We start from the raw sequence: 16,742 nt of genomic DNA, 5'->3' as shown, positions 1-16,742 counted from the left end.
TCATTACTGTTGCCAACTTTTGGAGGAAAAATAGAACATATTGTAGCATGACTAGAGTTGGATCACCAGAAAATATAGTTTTTGTCATGCAGAGTAATGGCAGCAAACTTTGGGCTGGGCATTTATTGGATGCATAACTGTAACAATCACTGGCATTGACTCAAGACCCAGTGATTTCCAAATAAACACTGTAGTTTCCTTGCAGTGTAGTCTTACTCCATGGGATTTTTAGCCGTTCCCAAACACTTCTGTTGTGTTGTGTAAATGTCTGTGAAATTGAATTGAATAATAACCTGTGTTGTCGTTTGGCAGTATGTTATGTGTGTGTGTGTGTGTGCTCGAGCTTTTAATTTGTGCTTTTGTCAACATGAATATTTGTCCCAAACCTAACATGACGTCTTGCAGCTTTTTTTGATTATAACAGAAAAAGAAAAATACATTTGTCGAAATGTGTTTGTGTTGTGCATGACACTACTGCATGGACATTGCAGTCTGTCACTAGGGCATGACATTCATGCCCAGGGATGGTCTGCATTGATGTGATGTGATGCTCAATGTGGTGCACAATGTCTGCAGTCCTAACAGGACAGAGTCATGGCGAGCTTCTCCATCCATTCATCAATTCATCCATTCATCCATCCATTCATTCATTCATCCATCCATTTATTCATTCAGTTATTCATTCACTGAACATGGATGTGATGCATGACAAAAGCCAGGTGCTCTGGACAAGCACCACCCCATCCACTGTCCATGTGCTTGTTCATCATCATGCTTTTCATCTGTCCCCCACCCCCATGTCGTTCATCACGCTGTTTGTTCATCAACTCCCACCATGCTTTCCACGTCCTCCATTTTGCATTTGCTCCATCACTGTGGCATCCCCGGTGTCCCACCACCGCGTGCCATCCATTGACCGCGTGGCCGTCACCCGTCCTGTGAATGGCACAGCCTCTTGTCCCTCGATGCCTGCGCTCTTTCCCGAGGGTGTCCAGCTAGAGTCCGTGGAGAACGAGCACGAGAGAAAAAGACTGTCCCCCCCCCCTCTGCAGTGCCTCTTAGCGCCGTGCGTAAGATGACCGTCTACGACGAGCGCACCACCACCATGAGGGTGAAGTGGGAGACGGCCCCCGGTGCCACGGGCTACATGCTGCTCTACAGCGCCCTGAACGCCACCAGACCAACGCGCGAGGCAGAGGTACGTACATGCATGCCACGCATCCTTAGGGAACAGAGGGCGGGAGTAGGCAGAAGGGGTGGGGGTGGACACTGAGATCATACTCTCAAGATCATATACTGAGATCATACTCTCAAGGTGGTATACTGAGATCATACTCTCAAGGGTATGATCTCAGTATACGATCTTGAGAGTTATTAATGCTGTTAAGAGGTTTGCTGACATATCTGGACCAAGATCCTCAAAGTAAAAGTATGCTAGTCACTGCTAGTCAATGTTTAGTTGATATTTGGAGTTTGATCTTAATCTGTATTTAGTTTACCAGTTGTCTGCTGTTGTTGTTGTTACATGTCATGTCATGTCACTGCCAAACATTTTTGTGCATGTTTATGTGTAGTGTCTTGATTTGGAAGCTCTTCTCAAGGCCACCCCAAAAGGGACCATAGTAATTAGCTCATTCTAGCCTGCTGGTGTCCTATTTTTCCACACAAAATCATGTCTTATGTTAAAACAGAGACATGAGATACACTATTTCAGCGTGTCAGAGCCAGTGCTGGCAGACGACTCCTGTTCACTGGACACGGGCCGAGGGGTTCATTAGCCCTGGGAAAACAGGTGTTTGAGAACAGCCTCCATGTCTGTCCACTGCGCCTGCCGTTGCCCACCCACTGTTATGGAAAATACTGCGCTGTGGAACAAAAACTGAGCATGCTGCTTGCTTCCTGACATGGCTGACATCCGGCATCCGCCTAATGCACTTTCTCCTGGTTGCCTCCCCAGATCCGGACCAAAAAGACGGACATCCAACTCAAGAAGCTGATCCCCAACACGGCCTACACGTTGTCGGTCTTCGCCCTGCACGGCGAAGCAGCCAGCGACCCCCTGACAGATACGGGTGTAACTCGTGGAGATAGGTCATGTGCGTGGAGATAGGTCATGTGACGTAACGTCCCGCCGAGACTGGGCTCCCTCCTCCACTTGTCGATCCTAATCTCTCTTGCATCGTCCTGTCTTGTCTTTCTCTTTCCTCCCTCCCTCGCTCTCTCGCTCTCTCGCTCTATCTCTTTCTGCTCCGCAGTGCCCATGCCGCCGGCCGGAGAGCTTAGGATCACCGACGTCACCCACAGCACCATGCTCCTGGACTGGGACGCGGCCCCTGCCCCTGTGCGCAAGTACATCATCAGCTACAAGCACGAGGACGCTGACGCCAAAGAGGTAAGACCGCCCAGCAGCCGCTGTGCTTTCAGTGCCCTCTCCAAATTCACAGCAGGGAGGGCGAGACCTTTTTTTTTTTTTTTCGGTGGGAGATACTCCGGAAATGCGGCGCGTCTAGTGCGTGTAACACGCTGGGCCACCTTCCAAGGCAGAGACCATGCACCACCCATGCACCGCAGCTTCTGCGGTGAGCGGCTGGATCGGAAGAGCAGCTGTTGGGGAGACTGTGCCGGCAGCACTCCGAGACTCCTGTGCTGGGAGACAGACAGAGGGGCTGGTGGGAAACGATTGAGATGGAGATGGAGACAGCAGACGTGACCTGAACGTGTGTGCCGAAAATATTTTTCCGAGTGTTGTATAAATGATATGCGCTAGCTGCGTCGTCCCCTTTCCATCCCAAAAGCCATTTTGCGTGGACATATATCTTGTGTTTTGAGAGCTTCGGCCATTTTTGCTGGCGATGGCAGACTTGGCTCAGGCCCTGTATCACATCCTGAGGTATAAATCATGGCGTGGTTGTGGCTGGAAGTCTTATTTGTTGGAGAGCTGGAGATGAATTAAACACATATGCGCGGGGAGGCCCGGGTGGATTGAGGCTTCAAGACAATCCTGTTTAGTCGCTGACTGCCCGAAAAGTGGCGAAGTCTCCCGTTACCTGATGGATGATGATGTGCCATTGGGCCGATGGCTCACAGCCTTCGCTTGCCATGGAAACAGGAAGCTCCTCTTCAGTCCGGAGAGACCACACCTGAGGATTTACTACTTCAAGCAGATTGCATTACTATTTAGTCCAGGTTTTTGTCCAGCTCCATGTGCCTAGAGCCTTGACAGAGATTGGTATGCCATATTTACTGGGACATATTTAGTGCAATTTTGCATTTTAAATGGATGTTTGTTTTTGACCAAGACAATTTATTTTCCTTCTCTCAAAATCCGAATGAGCAAATACTTCCCCTTCCGTGTAATATCACTCATCAAGCTGATTGTTTTTCCTGGTGTTAATGAAAATGTCTTCGATAGTGTCAGACCATGTTACTTAGCACCAGTGGAAAGGATATTGAAGGGGTTTTGGGATTTGCGACAATATTGACTATTTCTTTCCTTTTAGCTTGAAGTTGGAGGGGACGTCACAACGCGGGTGTTGGATAACCTGATCTCCCAGACGGAGTATGATGTTACAGTTACACCAGTGTATGACTCCAGAACTGGCGGTCCCATGCAGAACCGAGCCATCACAGGTGAGGGCTTTGTTTTCCCTCATAAAGAGCTACCATGAGGCTTCACATTTCACATTAGCTCTGTGTGGAGATATATCTCACATCTTTCAGTCAGATACACACAAGGCCTTACTTAGCAGGACTGCACATGAATGACTGGATAAAGCTTTGTGTATCAGTGTGTCTGGCGGAGGTGCTAGATGTTTCTTTATCTAGGCGGACAGATTAATCACATCACAAATTTTAATTGACGTCCTTCTCAACAGATGTTGTCCCTGCACCTAAAAACCTGCGGTTCTCTGAAGTGACCCAGACCAGCTTCAGGGCCCACTGGGAACATGGAGCGCCTGATGTTGCTCTGTATCGCATTGGATGGACAAAGAAGGGCGAGACGAACTTCCAATATGTAAGCACCCGAGTGGTGACTGGCTGTCTGGCTGGCCCTGGCCCTCAGTTTGATAGGTTTGGTCACTCATCTCTCCCACTCTTGTTTCAGGACATCCTGAATGCTGAAGACACCACCACAGTGCTGGAGGGCCTGGAGCCGGACACACTGTATGACGTGTCTGTGACGGCCATCTACCCAGACGAGTCGGAGAGCGAGGACCTGCTGGGCAGCCAGCGCACGCGTAAGAAACCCCAACATTGAACTGAACAGAGCAATAGAACATTTAACTGCTTAGAACATTGAACTGAATAAAACATTTAACTGCTGGGAACGTTTAACTGAATAGAACATTTAACTGAATAGAGCATTTAACTAAATTAACTGAGTAGCTTGCTGAAAGAAACCCCAACACTGAACTGAATAGAGCATTTAACTAAATAGAGCATTTAACTGAATTAACTGAGTAGCTCGCAGTAAGAAACCCCAACACTTAACTGAATAGCTTAAACTGTGTAATCAAGCCTGTGTGAGTAAGCATCAGTAATTGTGGTCTTGTGGCCTTTTCTTTCCTCTCATTCCCCATAGTTCCCAAGATTGTCATCACCCCTGGTAAGTGTTTTCATCATGACTAGATGAGGTGTTGGATTCAGTGCAGAGAGAGTGGTAAAGATGTAACTGATCTGTCTAATTAACTGTTTCATCAAGCCCCCACTGGACCCCCTACAAACCTGTTGGTGTTCAATGAGACCACCACCACTATGACCCTAAGATGGGACCACGCCCCAGGCCGTGTTCAGAACTACAAGATCACATATGTACCAGCTGCAGGCGGCAGAACTCAAATGGTAAGTGTCAAAGGCATCTTTCACCACAAGTCACCCAGAACTTTCTAGAATAGGTCATTTAGTCAAGGATGGATGTGTGGTTTTAAATAGAGCCTTGCGCAAGGCTGAGTTTTCTCTTTCAGCTAAATGGTAAATGGTCTGGGAGGAATCCATTTGGCCTTGCCTTTATCTCTGAGATATATTGGTCTTGGGTCGTTTCAAGAGATTTTTTTATTCTTTTCTGTGTGGTTTTACACCAGTTACATTAAGGTTTTATGCCCCATTATCAAATTTTGCTTTGACAACTTTGATAACAGCTTTTTCCCCATAAAAGTAGGGATGTTTTCCCTCTCATTGATATTTTCATTGCATGCTGTCATAGTAAAAAAGTGACTCATATAATGTTCAGTGATACGTTAGTTATTTGTTGATGCCAAATTTCCATGGTGTTTTGGAAGTGGAATGTTTTCCCATCTAAATGAGAGGAAACCCTTTTTGTCATGATAGCCATCAGCAGACTGCCTTGATGAAATTGCTTGCTAAACACTCAGACACTGCTGGAAAGCTGGAAGCTGTCTCCAAGCAGCGTGCCAAGTTCTCTGGTCTTTCAGTGTTCCTTTCATCACATATATGGGGCTTTGGGAGCTCCTGCTATCTCCAATTTGTAGGAAGAGGTCTGCTTCAGTGAGAGGGCACACACACACACACAGACATACATACAGACACATTCTTTCACGCACACCCCTTGTGTATCAGGCGATGAAAATCCGGTTAGCGCCGACTGGAAAGATTTGACACCATTGCAGAGCTTGCCAGTGTCTGCTGATAAGATTCTCACTGTCTCACCCAAGTTACAGTCTCCACCGATTTTCAGACTGGCTGCTTCACCACAGAGTTGGCAAAGAGTCACTTTTGACTCCTAAACGCACACATGCAGGCATACCCTCATGTTTGCGTGCACACACACACACACACACACACACACACACACACACACACACACACACACACACACAGACACACACACACACACACACACACACATACAGACACACACACTCACACACTCACACACACAGACACACACACACCCTCATAGACAGTCAGCCTACAGTATTTCTCTTTTTCTAGGCCAGACATCTGTGTATAGCAGCGACCTTGTGTTCTTTATTTTTTTAACAGTGTCTGTCCTGTAGCCAGAGGCAGGGCAGTAAATCCAGCTCTAACGTTTTTGACAATCCTTCCGACTGTTTTGGCCATTAGTGGACCGAGGTCCCCTCTCTTAATGGGACAACAAAAATGCAACAGTGTTCTTTGCATCCTTGGGAAGCAGATTATTTTTAAAAAGATCTCAGAATGTTCACTGTGTTTTTTCCTTCTTTTTTTCTTCTTCTACTTCTTTTTTGCTGCCCAATGAATTCCATTTTCAAAGAAGTCACAGTGGCAAAGCCAAGTCGGCATTCTTTAGTAATTCAAGCGTTTTATCATCAACGGAAGCTGATCTCAAGCCCATTTGAAGTTTCCTTTGTCACATTTGTTGTTTGTTTGAGTTATATTCACTTCTGGGCCTTAGTGGAATAGGTTGGGGCCTGTACCTGTAAATCAGAATAAGACTTTCTAACACTTTTTAAACACACAGCCATTTATTTTGACATTTGTTTTTGGAACATACATTAAAGGTTATATCAACGATAGCAGGGATACGTCACTTCTGTTATCAAACAAAACAAAGAGCTAGCTCGCTACTCCCTCCCCTGGCCTGCTTATGGGGCAGACAGCTAGCGGATTGTTAGGAAAGATTAGATGAATGTGATCATTTATGTTTGGGCCTTTTTTGGGCCTGAAATCGCTGATACAACCTTTAATATATGTTGGTATCTTCTGTGTAAAAAGTGCTTCCTGTATTACTTCCATGGGAAGATATATGGAATCACAAGATTGTGTTTTTTACCAAACATTCAATTAAATGAACATGGTGGAAAGCTTTGTGTGATGGAGCTGTTTATCAGACAGTGGACATTTTGAAAGCAGCATGTTCGTTTGTGTACGTATTGGCACTGGGGTTTGAATGAGCCCATGTCATGTTTACCCAGCTTTATGTAAACTGACTGGATCGCATGATAATAGATTGACCCATACTCCAAATAGTTATACCTTACTGGTTAGTGTTGTTGTTATAAAATATGACGTGTGTCATATTTCAAGAGAAGGTTAAGGTTTTAATTTTCTCTCTCCCTAGACTCAAATTGGTGGCAAGAAGAACACAGTGAATCTGCAGAAACTCACTCCCGAGACCACATACTCCCTCACTGTGACGGCTGTTTATGGCACTGGAGAAGCCATGGACTTAAATGGCGAAGGCACCACAAGTGAGTGGCCAGCAAATGAGTCTTCAGAATGGCATGCTGGTTAATCAGTCTCATGATTTCTTTTATTTATCTTCTATCGTCTGAGTGATGGTGTTTGTGTGTTGAACGGTTGCGCCGGCAGAGCCTTTGGGTGGCGTGAGAAACCTCCAGGTCACAGACCCAACCACCAGCACTCTGAAGGTGACCTGGGAGCCAGCCGAGGGCAATGTCCGCCAGTACAAGCTCTACTACGTGCCTGCCGCAGGTGGTGTGGAGGAGACGGTATGATGCTAATAATTTATTATGAAATTAAATTAACATGTGATACAATGAAACGTTCAACATAGTTATTTAATGGTTATTCTTGATATCTGACTTGTAATGCAGGGGTCCTGTACATGGATTAAGCCCAGTTCTAGAATCAAAAAAACTTCAATGAAAATCTCCACTAACAAAAGCTGTAGTCTAGAACTAGGCGTAATCCATGTATTTGAAACTGTCAGGTAGTGTTTTAGTGGCACAACTTTTTGATGATGCCTGTCTCTGATAGATTACTTTAAATAATTTTTACTCAGACACTGTGTAGCAGGAGACTCATGACATCGTGCTTGTTTCTTGTTTCTTCCTAAAGGCTCAGGTCGGTGGAAACACCACCACCACAGTTCTGAGGAACCTCATGTCCGACACAGTCTACACCGTCACTGTGGTCCCCGTGTACCCCCAGGGCGAGGGCAAGCGCATGTCTGAGAATGGAAAGACACGTAAGTCCACATTTGCAACACACAAATGCCATTTCATCCAGATAACATGTACAGTAATCCACTGGACAATGGGTTTGTTAGGAGTTCCAAACATGCAGCCCATTTCCATGGTAGCCTGCTGGGCTGGCCCCTGTCAGTAAGAGCTAAGTCTGTGCCTGTATCTCAGCATGAGTCAGACCCAGTGGATTGATTACTCAGGATGCCATGCCTACGCGTTAGAAACCCTATAAAAGTGTCTCCAGTCTGGAGTTAATGAGCTCCGTTTATTGGGTGTAATGACTGGTAGTGATGCCATCGCTGTCAGAGGCAGATGTGAGAAACCGGCTTCCATTTGGGGGCGGGGAGGGGGTGTCATGACAGGGGGCCTTTTTTTATTGCGTTTGACCCATTGCTCCCATTGATGGAAACAACAAAGGGCCATTTCATTTGAACACTCTTTGGCTTGGTCCGTGATGTAGTGAGGGTCACTTTTTCCCTCATTGATGTCTCTGTTAGCAATATGTCTGTGTTGTATGCATGTCCTCTTGAATGGCCTCTCATGTAGAGAGCCCATGGGTAAAGAACAGGCCGCTGTTATTTTAACTGTTTTATGGCCTTATTATTCAACTGTGTAGGCTTTCTTCTTGGCATCTTGCCATTGTTAATGCTAGTAAACAACGAGCAATTCTGTATCACTTACACCAGAGCCTTTAAGTGCCTGATGAGGTTGAAAAAAAGCTCTCCATTGTGTATTTTATGAGTTTATTGCATGGCAGTGAACCTTAAGTTTTGCTAGTCTGTTATAGTTTAAAGGCAATTTTCACCAATGGTGGTAAAACATTATTATTAAGTTATTATATTTTGTGGTGAAAGATACAGTCTACTCAGACCAGGTAACTGTTAAGTTAGAATCCTTGCCCATTTTTATTTTCAGCTTATTGGCTCTGAGCTATAACTGTTTATTGTTGTTCTCACGAGGGTAGTATGCATGTGTGATTGATGGTGCATGACAACTCTCACTTTCCTCAACCCTCCCTCTCTCTTTCTCCCTCCCTCCCTCTCTCTCTATCTCTCTTTCTCTCTTTGTTTATAGTGGAGCGTTACCCTCCCAGAAACCTGCAGGTTTACAACCCCACCACAAACACCCTGAATGCGCGCTGGGAGCCAGCCTCCGGTGAGGTCCTGCAATACCGCGTGGTCTATGCCCCCCTGAGAGGAGACCGTCCCTCTGAGTCGGTGAGTCACCACCCCTCTAGACCTCCCCGTACTCTCTAATTAAGCCCACCAACTGGGGTCAAAGAGCAGAGGTCAGGCTTTACCAGAAGCTCCCTAAGAGTATTGTTACAGCTTCCATTATTCAGCTCATAAATTGGCTCTAGATGCTCTGCACATATGTTGGACATCGAGAAAAAAAAAAGCCCTCTGTTTTGGGTGGACACTGTTAACGATGTTGTGCTTGTTTTAGTCAAGTTGTTTGCGGTCGTTAAGGCCTCACTGGTGACATGTGACCCATGGAGTGGGGTGTAAAGTGCTTGCGGAGGCAGACTGGCCGTCAGGCAACTATAACTGCGCAGATTAACACTGCGTGAAAACGAACATCTGTCGGAAACATTTGGAACAAAAGGCCATTTTTTTTATTTGAAGGCGCAAGAACATTACATTATAGACCATTGGTGTGCTCTTTTTTTCACTTCGTTATTAGCCATGATGCTGCCTCTTCCAAGGCCGTAGCATTTTGCATGAGGGGAAAAGATAGACTCTGGACTTGCCTTTTTCCGACAAACCAGCCAGTTTTCCACATCTTTCGCAATGTAGCTCGAGTCTCACTTATGCATGAGGGTGTATACTGCAAGTCTGCAACACATCACTAAATGGCTGCAGACTCAAGGACACTACTAGCATTTAGGGGTTACAGATAAGGGACAAGGGGGCTTATTTGAGCCTTATGTAACAGGTTACGGGGTCAGGCTCCATGCAGGCCAGATGAGAAGTGATCCCAAGCTGCTTCATCTCAGCCATGACACATTGAATGCGGGAGACAAAGGCAGGATTAGAAGAAGGCAGAAGAGGTTGACTCACTTTCACCTCCTGTCAAGGAGGCTTGAATGGTCCTGTTTAGACTTGCCGATGACCGGCTGCTGGGTAAAAAACCCCCCCAAAATAACCATACAGAGGGCCTTTGGCAACCGCCACCTCATCACTTGTTCCTCTGCACAGTAATTTTCAGTACCGAGGCACATCAAAGGCATGCTTGGGCTCCCTTTCACTTTTGCAACGCCAACACAAGTGGCTGCTCGTGGAGGCCAAGTCGTTTGGCACGAGAGATATATTCCCGAGAGACAACACAAACAGATGTCGGCGACAGAAAGAGGTCAGATGTCAGCTGCAGAGCACAGTAGATGGTCTCAACAAGGGCCCTGCTTCCTTTAATTCACTGGTGCATTTCTCACACAGGAAACCTTTTTTGAACTCCGACATGCCAAGTCTCGTTAGATATTCAAAGTATTCAGCACAATTTTTTATCATGACGTATGACAGCCCTTCCTGATAAACAGAGTAGTCTGAACTCAACCCCAGGGTGACCTTACATAATGATGGGCAAAGTGCAAAGTCTTAAGTCTAACTAAAGCCAATTTACAAAATCTATTTGCTAGTTTAACACCATGGGCAAAACATGAAAGCGCAAACATTGCTCAATTCTCTGATATGCTACACGATAGCTGTATGTCATGCATGACTTTGCACTTTGCCTGCCAAATACATTAGGGCCCTGTGTCTAACAGGGAAGCTACACCAGGAGCGTAACTGAAGCGTTCAGTTTGCAACGCGTAAAGAACATTTTAGAAGACTGGTCTATTTTTTTCGAACGTACGCACCGCTTTCACGTCTGGTGTAGCTACTTCCATTGATTATAGTGGAAGCTAATTGTTGCAAAAGACGCAAAGCGAACAGAACACTTCAGTTACGCGCCTGGTGTAGCTTCCCAGTGAGTATGTTTTTGAAGGACTGTGCGGAGTGTGACGAATACTCTTAAGCCCCTGAGTGCCTTTGACTCATCCCTGGTGTTTCCTCCTAGGTGCTGGTGCCAGGGAACATCCAAACCACACTCCTGGAGCAGCTCACCCCAGACACGGCCTACTCGGTCGCCGTGGTAGCCCTGTACTCCGACGGGGAGGGCCCTTCTGTGACCGACGACGGCAAAACACGTAAGGAGCAGCCCTGTGTACAAACCACTGAGAGAATGAATTAAAAGGCTCAGAGTGGATTAAGAGGCTTAACTAGGATTGTTTTTTTTCATGTTTTGTTTTGTTTTTACATGTATGGGTCAGTGCCACGCAGTGGGCCCAGGAATCTCCGTGTCTACGATCCCACCACCAGCAGTCTGACGGTCAGCTGGGAGCACGCAGAGGGCCCAGTGCAACAGTATCGCATTGGCTACGCACCCACCACTGGAGACCCCATTGAGGAATTTGTAAGTGGCCTCAAGTGTTAATTAACATAGCTTTCTACAGTATACATGTAGTTGCCAAGTTAAGACCAGCACACACAAAACAGTTAGACAGAATGCTGTCTTATGGTTTTCACAATAGTAGATGTGTCATGTACAGTATGTGTGTAGGTATAATTCCAGGTATATTCTTTTTAAGAAAGTCGTCTTGTTTTTTTCTTTTTGTTTTTTTCATGTATAGACAACAGTACCTGGGAATCAGAACAGCGTAATCCTGCCCAACCTTCAGCCTGATACACCTTACAAAATCAACGTGGTTGCCATCTACCCAGATGGGCCTGGAGGAGAGCTGTCTGGGGATGGTCACACATGTACGAACTACATACATACATACATACATACATACAAGCATTTGACCATGCATGCCTAATGTACAGTACATACATTTGTACACACTACATACGCACATGTGGACATACTTTATGTATAGACTCTGCATTGTAAATTAGTCTATGTGTCTGTAATGTATGGAGCTCCTATTGTCTCTGTCCACTTTGTTGCCCCTGTGGGGTTTTTGCGGCTCTAACTTGACTCCCCGGTTAGACCAAAAGGCAGGCAACATCAGAGCAGATTACTGAAACAATAGCAGTCTTTGGTCTTGGCCCGTGGTCAGGAGCACTCTCTGCCAGACCCTCTAAACTGGCTGTCCTCCAGACCTAGAGACTCTTCTTTAGGTGCGCCCTCTCTCTTTTGCTCTATCTCTCTCTCTCTCTCTGTCTCTCTCTCTCTCTCTCTCTCTCTGCCCCCCCCCTCTCCCCTCTGTATCTCATTTGCCAAGCAGGAAGACCCTGGATCTTCTCTATCAAGTCGCAGTCACTCTCAAAAAAAGTGCAGCGAAAGAAACCCAGAGCCAGAGCCATGGTAATGGCAGTGAATTGCTTGCATGCAATTTCTCAATCTGTTTTTTCCCGTCTGTTGCTCCACACGCAGTGGGTCTGCTGGCGCCCCGGAACCTGCGTGTTTCGGATGAGTGGTACACTCGCTTCAGGGTGTCCTGGGATGCTGCCCCTGCCAAGGTTAATGGATACAAACTGGTCTATCAGCCAGAAGGTGAGTGCTTTTGTAATGCTAGTCACTTTCTGGGTATAAAAGCAGAAAATTAAAAATAATAACAGTGTGTTTGTACTAGGTATGATTACATCCACTGAGAACAGTATTACACTAAAATACCAATCTAGTCTTGCAAGAATGGTCATAAACTGATGTGATATTTTTGGTTTCTGTAGGAACTGATGAAGTTATGGAGACCAATGTGGGAGATGTGACCACCTACCACCTGCACAACCTGAAGCCTGGCACCACTTACGATCTGAAACTGTACGCTCAGTATGATGCTGGCCTGAGCGGAGTTCTGCCTGGCCAAGGAACTACTCGTATGTCCTCTTATCCAGCTCTCTTACATACAAACCTCTCTGATTTGGAATTGATTTTAGAATTTGCTAACATATGCAATGTATCACTGATGTGCATAGAGAGCTATTTATATCAGAAGACTTCAAACTGTCCCATCTCTCTCTCTCTCTCTGCAGTCTATCTGAATGTGACTGATCTGACGACATACAACGTTGGTTACGACTCCTACTGTGTCAAATGGACACCTCACAGAGCAGCTACCTCTTACCGCCTCAAAATCAACCCATTCGAGCGTAAGTCCAAGGCAACACATCCTTACATATCCTCATTAAATATAGCACAGCTAATTTGTGCTATTAGATCTGTAATGCAATCTTTGATTTATGTGTTTAGCTGACTTCCTAATTAGCTCTTCCACACAGTATCTCTCAGTCTCAATTCACAATTGCACAATTCATGGCCAGGCATATATAATGTTTATTGACATGTACTGTGCCCAAGGATCAGAAGTAATCCACAAATCTCAGAGTTGTTTACTGTAGTTCTTAGTTTGCATGCCCAGATAATCGAGGAGCTAATAACTTCAAGGTTCAGCTGTTATAAAGTCTAACAATAATACATTATGCTCATTTGAACTGCGCTCCGATCCCCTGTTTCTTATTAGCTAACAGACTGGAGGAGGGTTGTAAAAAAATGAGCTATCCTGGAATATTTAAGTCTGTATATGGTAGCAATTACAGATGGAAGCGCAGCAGCTTGCCAAGTCGAAGCAGTCTTGTGTGTGTTAGAGGGTGGCTGCTGCTTCAAATAAAGACCGCCATGGTCTCAGTCTCCATAGTGTACCTGTTCATCATCCGCTTGTCGATTCTGCCGAGAAGTCATTTGTAGAAAATATACACCATTTCTTTATCTATACAGTATGCCTGGTGTGATTCTTTCTAGATAAATGATCCTTAAGTTGAGCAAAACCAGAGCACTTGAAGTCATTAGTGCTTTCTTAATGAACCAAACTGCGATATGAAGTGCAGCTGCTTAATTAAGGGCTCATTTTCATCAGTTGCTTTTACCTCATGAGGTGTGAGTCATCACAGTGGCATTTTCTGTCTCGTGCAAAGTGTCCTGGACTCGTCCAGTGCGTCTCGTCCACTGTGTCCTTGACTGTAGCTTCTCGGTGTCTTCTTTCTCTCACAGCTGCAAACAGCGGTGCCCAGGAGGTCACCATCACAGCAGCGGAGAGCCAGTACTGTTTCGACGGGCTGACGCCAGACGCTCTGTACAACACCACCGTCTTCACCCAAACCCCCAGCCTGGAGGGCCCCGGAGTCAGTGTCAAGGAGAGAACTCGTAAGGACTTTTCTCTTTTGGGTTGGATGAAGTGATTTGATTTTTTGACTACTACTTCTAAAATGGATGTGGTTCGGTACGACAACGTTTGTCTGTCTCTCTCCTCAGTGGTTAAGCCTACAGAGGCACCAACTGAGCCCCCGACCGCCCCCCCACCACCCACCATCCCTGGAGCCCTGGAGGGTATGTTTCAAACCACCATGTGTTTAATTAAGCTGCTCATGCATTTGTTAGTATTGACGCAGCACACTCAAAATGTGCTTCTGTCTGCCACAGTCTGCAAAGGTGCCAAGGCTGACCTGGTCTTCCTCATCGACGGCTCTTGGAGTATTGGTGACGAGAGTTTCGTTAAAGTCATCCAGTTTGTCTTCAGCATGATCGGCTCCTTTGATGTCGTCAACCATGAAGGCATGCAGGTGCGTGGCAGAACCCCTCATTCGCATTTCAGCCAAAAAAAAACTCCTCTCTGCGTCATCAGGTGTGCTGACTGTTGGTTTTGTGGAAACAGGTGTCCTTCGTGCAGTACAGTGATGAGGCCAAGACCGAGTTCAAGCTGAACACGTACCAGGACAAAGGAAAGGCCTTGGCTGCTCTTCAACTGGTTCGCTACAGAGGAGGAAATACAAAAACAGGTTTGTTCCGAATTGCGACCCATTGTTATAACTAAGGTATATTACATGCAAATAATACCTTATTATCAATATATATATATATATATATATAATCTTGCTGTCCCATTCCCATGGTATATGTTTTACTGTGCAACTCCAACTAGGTTTTGTTTCATGTTCATGTCTTGATCAGGTGCTGCTCTGAAGTACGTTAGCGAGAAGGTCTTCACCTCAGACAGTGGCATGAGAAGGAATGTACCTAAGGTCCTGGTGGTGGTCACCGATGGACGTGCTCAAGATGACGTGAAGAAGAGTGCCATGAAACTCCAGCATTCTGGTATGTCAGAGACGGTTCCTCAGGAGAGATAACATGAAGACTGAAATTGGTATAGATCCATGGTAAAGCTGACAGGAGATTGTTAAAACATTTTAATCATCAGCTTTGCTCATAAGTCTTTGATTTATTGCTGTTTGATGAGGCTTATGCACATAGAGTGCCATCATTTATGAAAAGGTGTTAGTAGTGGTGTTATTGTCTTTTCAATGATAAGTGTCTTACAGTATGTTAAAAATGTTGTCTTTGTCTCTAGGTTACAGCGTGTTCGTCATCGGAGTTGCAGATGTGGATGTTGTAGAGCTGAGAAACATCGGAAGCAAGCCAAGTGACAGACATGTCTTTGTGGTTGATGACTTTGATGCTTTCACAAAGATCCAGGATAATCTCATCACCTTTATCTGCGAAACTGCAACATCAAGTAAGACCCCATCATACGTCATTTTAGAAAGATAATTGCCACTGAAAGCATGGAATTATTTCACACCATGTTGTCCTCTGTCCTGCAGCTTGCCCATTGATTTACCTGGATGGCTTCACAACACCTGGTAAGAATGAGGACAGAAAGTACATTATACCTGTTTCTTGATGATCAAATACCAACACCTTTGAATCTATAGGTCCTCTTTACCTGTGACCTAGAACATGTTATGCATTATTGAACATGCATATCAGATAATGTGTAAATGACAGTGAAGTAAACATGATTTCTATCAAGACATCTGTCCATGCTAGCATGGGTTATGGGAGTTCAACTGAATGAAATGTAATTGGCAGGTTTCAGAATGCTGGAGGCCTTCAACGTAACTGATAGGACATTTGCTGCCATGAACGGAATTTCCATGGAGCCCGGCACGTTCAACAGCTTCCTCACATACAGACTTCACAAGGATGCATTCATCTCCGCACCCACAAAGTAGGTGGTGTGTTTTCTCCCAAACTCCTCTGGTAGACCTTTGGGCTCTCCCATGTCTTGTAATGTTTGCCATTATTTTTAATGGCCTTTGAAAAGCAACAAAGACCACAGTCCTCCTGACTCGCATTAGCAACGCGCTTGGGCAAGCGTGTTTGTTGCCGCAGTTTCGCCGACCTGAAGTGTGACTGTGAGAAAAGGATTTGTTTTAGGGATAATAATGGTCCCATGATGTGCACTCCCACACATGTCATACTGAAAGCAATCCTAGCACCCCGAGGTCAGGACCTTGCCTTTACTGTAACTGTGAAAAACAATGCCCTCAGGCAATTGCAGTCTCACTAAAGAATCCTGCCGAAGCCTTCCTGCCTGGCCAAAGTGGTCTCTTGTTAATTTGTCTTTAATGATTTCTGTTTTGTGCGTGCTATAGGAAACTCCACAAATGGAAACATTTCTCACACCAGAGGGGAAGGGAGGAGAGAGGAGGGAAGGGAGAAAATTCTTGTAATGTGCTGTAATTTTTTTTTTTTTAAACCTGGGAACAATTTGGTGTTTATTTGGGTTTGTGGGGACGGTGGGATTTTGTCTGCGCCTGGTCACTCCTGTGTCTGATTCGAACGTCTTGGAAATTACTCAGTGGAGATCCTGGAATACACCGCGGTTGAGGATGATACAACTGAGAAAATATCACTTACCCCCAAAAAAAAGAAAGAAGAAAGAGACCGAGGGGTGGTTGACCCCAAAGACCATACTGTATGTGAACAAGGGCT

The 16,742-nt window shown here is 45.4% G+C and overlaps 1 protein-coding gene across 1 annotated transcript in view; it reads left to right on the top strand.

Moving 5' to 3' along the window:
• Nucleotides 1-16,742, top strand: part of col12a1a (collagen, type XII, alpha 1a) — a 55,794-nt gene that overhangs the window by 23,012 nt on the left and 16,040 nt on the right. Inside the window, exons 24-49 of the mRNA XM_076299359.1 lie at nt 1,053-1,198; nt 1,958-2,096; nt 2,256-2,392; nt 3,501-3,630; nt 3,876-4,015; nt 4,106-4,238; nt 4,583-4,606; nt 4,703-4,842; nt 7,061-7,190; nt 7,312-7,451; nt 7,801-7,930; nt 9,003-9,145; nt 10,986-11,115; nt 11,239-11,381; nt 11,599-11,728; nt 12,348-12,467; nt 12,644-12,790; nt 12,947-13,063; nt 13,962-14,114; nt 14,223-14,297; nt 14,391-14,530; nt 14,623-14,746; nt 14,919-15,062; nt 15,316-15,480; nt 15,569-15,607; nt 15,837-15,975. Of these exons, the coding sequence (XP_076155474.1) occupies nt 1,053-1,198; nt 1,958-2,096; nt 2,256-2,392; nt 3,501-3,630; nt 3,876-4,015; nt 4,106-4,238; nt 4,583-4,606; nt 4,703-4,842; nt 7,061-7,190; nt 7,312-7,451; nt 7,801-7,930; nt 9,003-9,145; nt 10,986-11,115; nt 11,239-11,381; nt 11,599-11,728; nt 12,348-12,467; nt 12,644-12,790; nt 12,947-13,063; nt 13,962-14,114; nt 14,223-14,297; nt 14,391-14,530; nt 14,623-14,746; nt 14,919-15,062; nt 15,316-15,480; nt 15,569-15,607; nt 15,837-15,975 (3,298 nt within the window). The remainder of the gene's footprint in view (nt 1-1,052; nt 1,199-1,957; nt 2,097-2,255; nt 2,393-3,500; nt 3,631-3,875; nt 4,016-4,105; nt 4,239-4,582; nt 4,607-4,702; nt 4,843-7,060; nt 7,191-7,311; nt 7,452-7,800; nt 7,931-9,002; nt 9,146-10,985; nt 11,116-11,238; nt 11,382-11,598; nt 11,729-12,347; nt 12,468-12,643; nt 12,791-12,946; nt 13,064-13,961; nt 14,115-14,222; nt 14,298-14,390; nt 14,531-14,622; nt 14,747-14,918; nt 15,063-15,315; nt 15,481-15,568; nt 15,608-15,836; nt 15,976-16,742) is intronic.

This window comes from Alosa pseudoharengus, unplaced genomic scaffold (assembly GCF_046254945.1).
Source record: "Alosa pseudoharengus isolate Yale_2024_CS ecotype anadromous, Long Island Sound unplaced genomic scaffold, YU_APseudo_1.1 YU_APseudo_1.1_scf_22, whole genome shotgun sequence".
In the NCBI taxonomy this organism is placed as follows: Eukaryota; Metazoa; Chordata; class Actinopteri; order Clupeiformes; family Clupeidae; genus Alosa; species Alosa pseudoharengus.
This window is presented reverse-complemented; position numbering and strand designations above follow the sequence as displayed.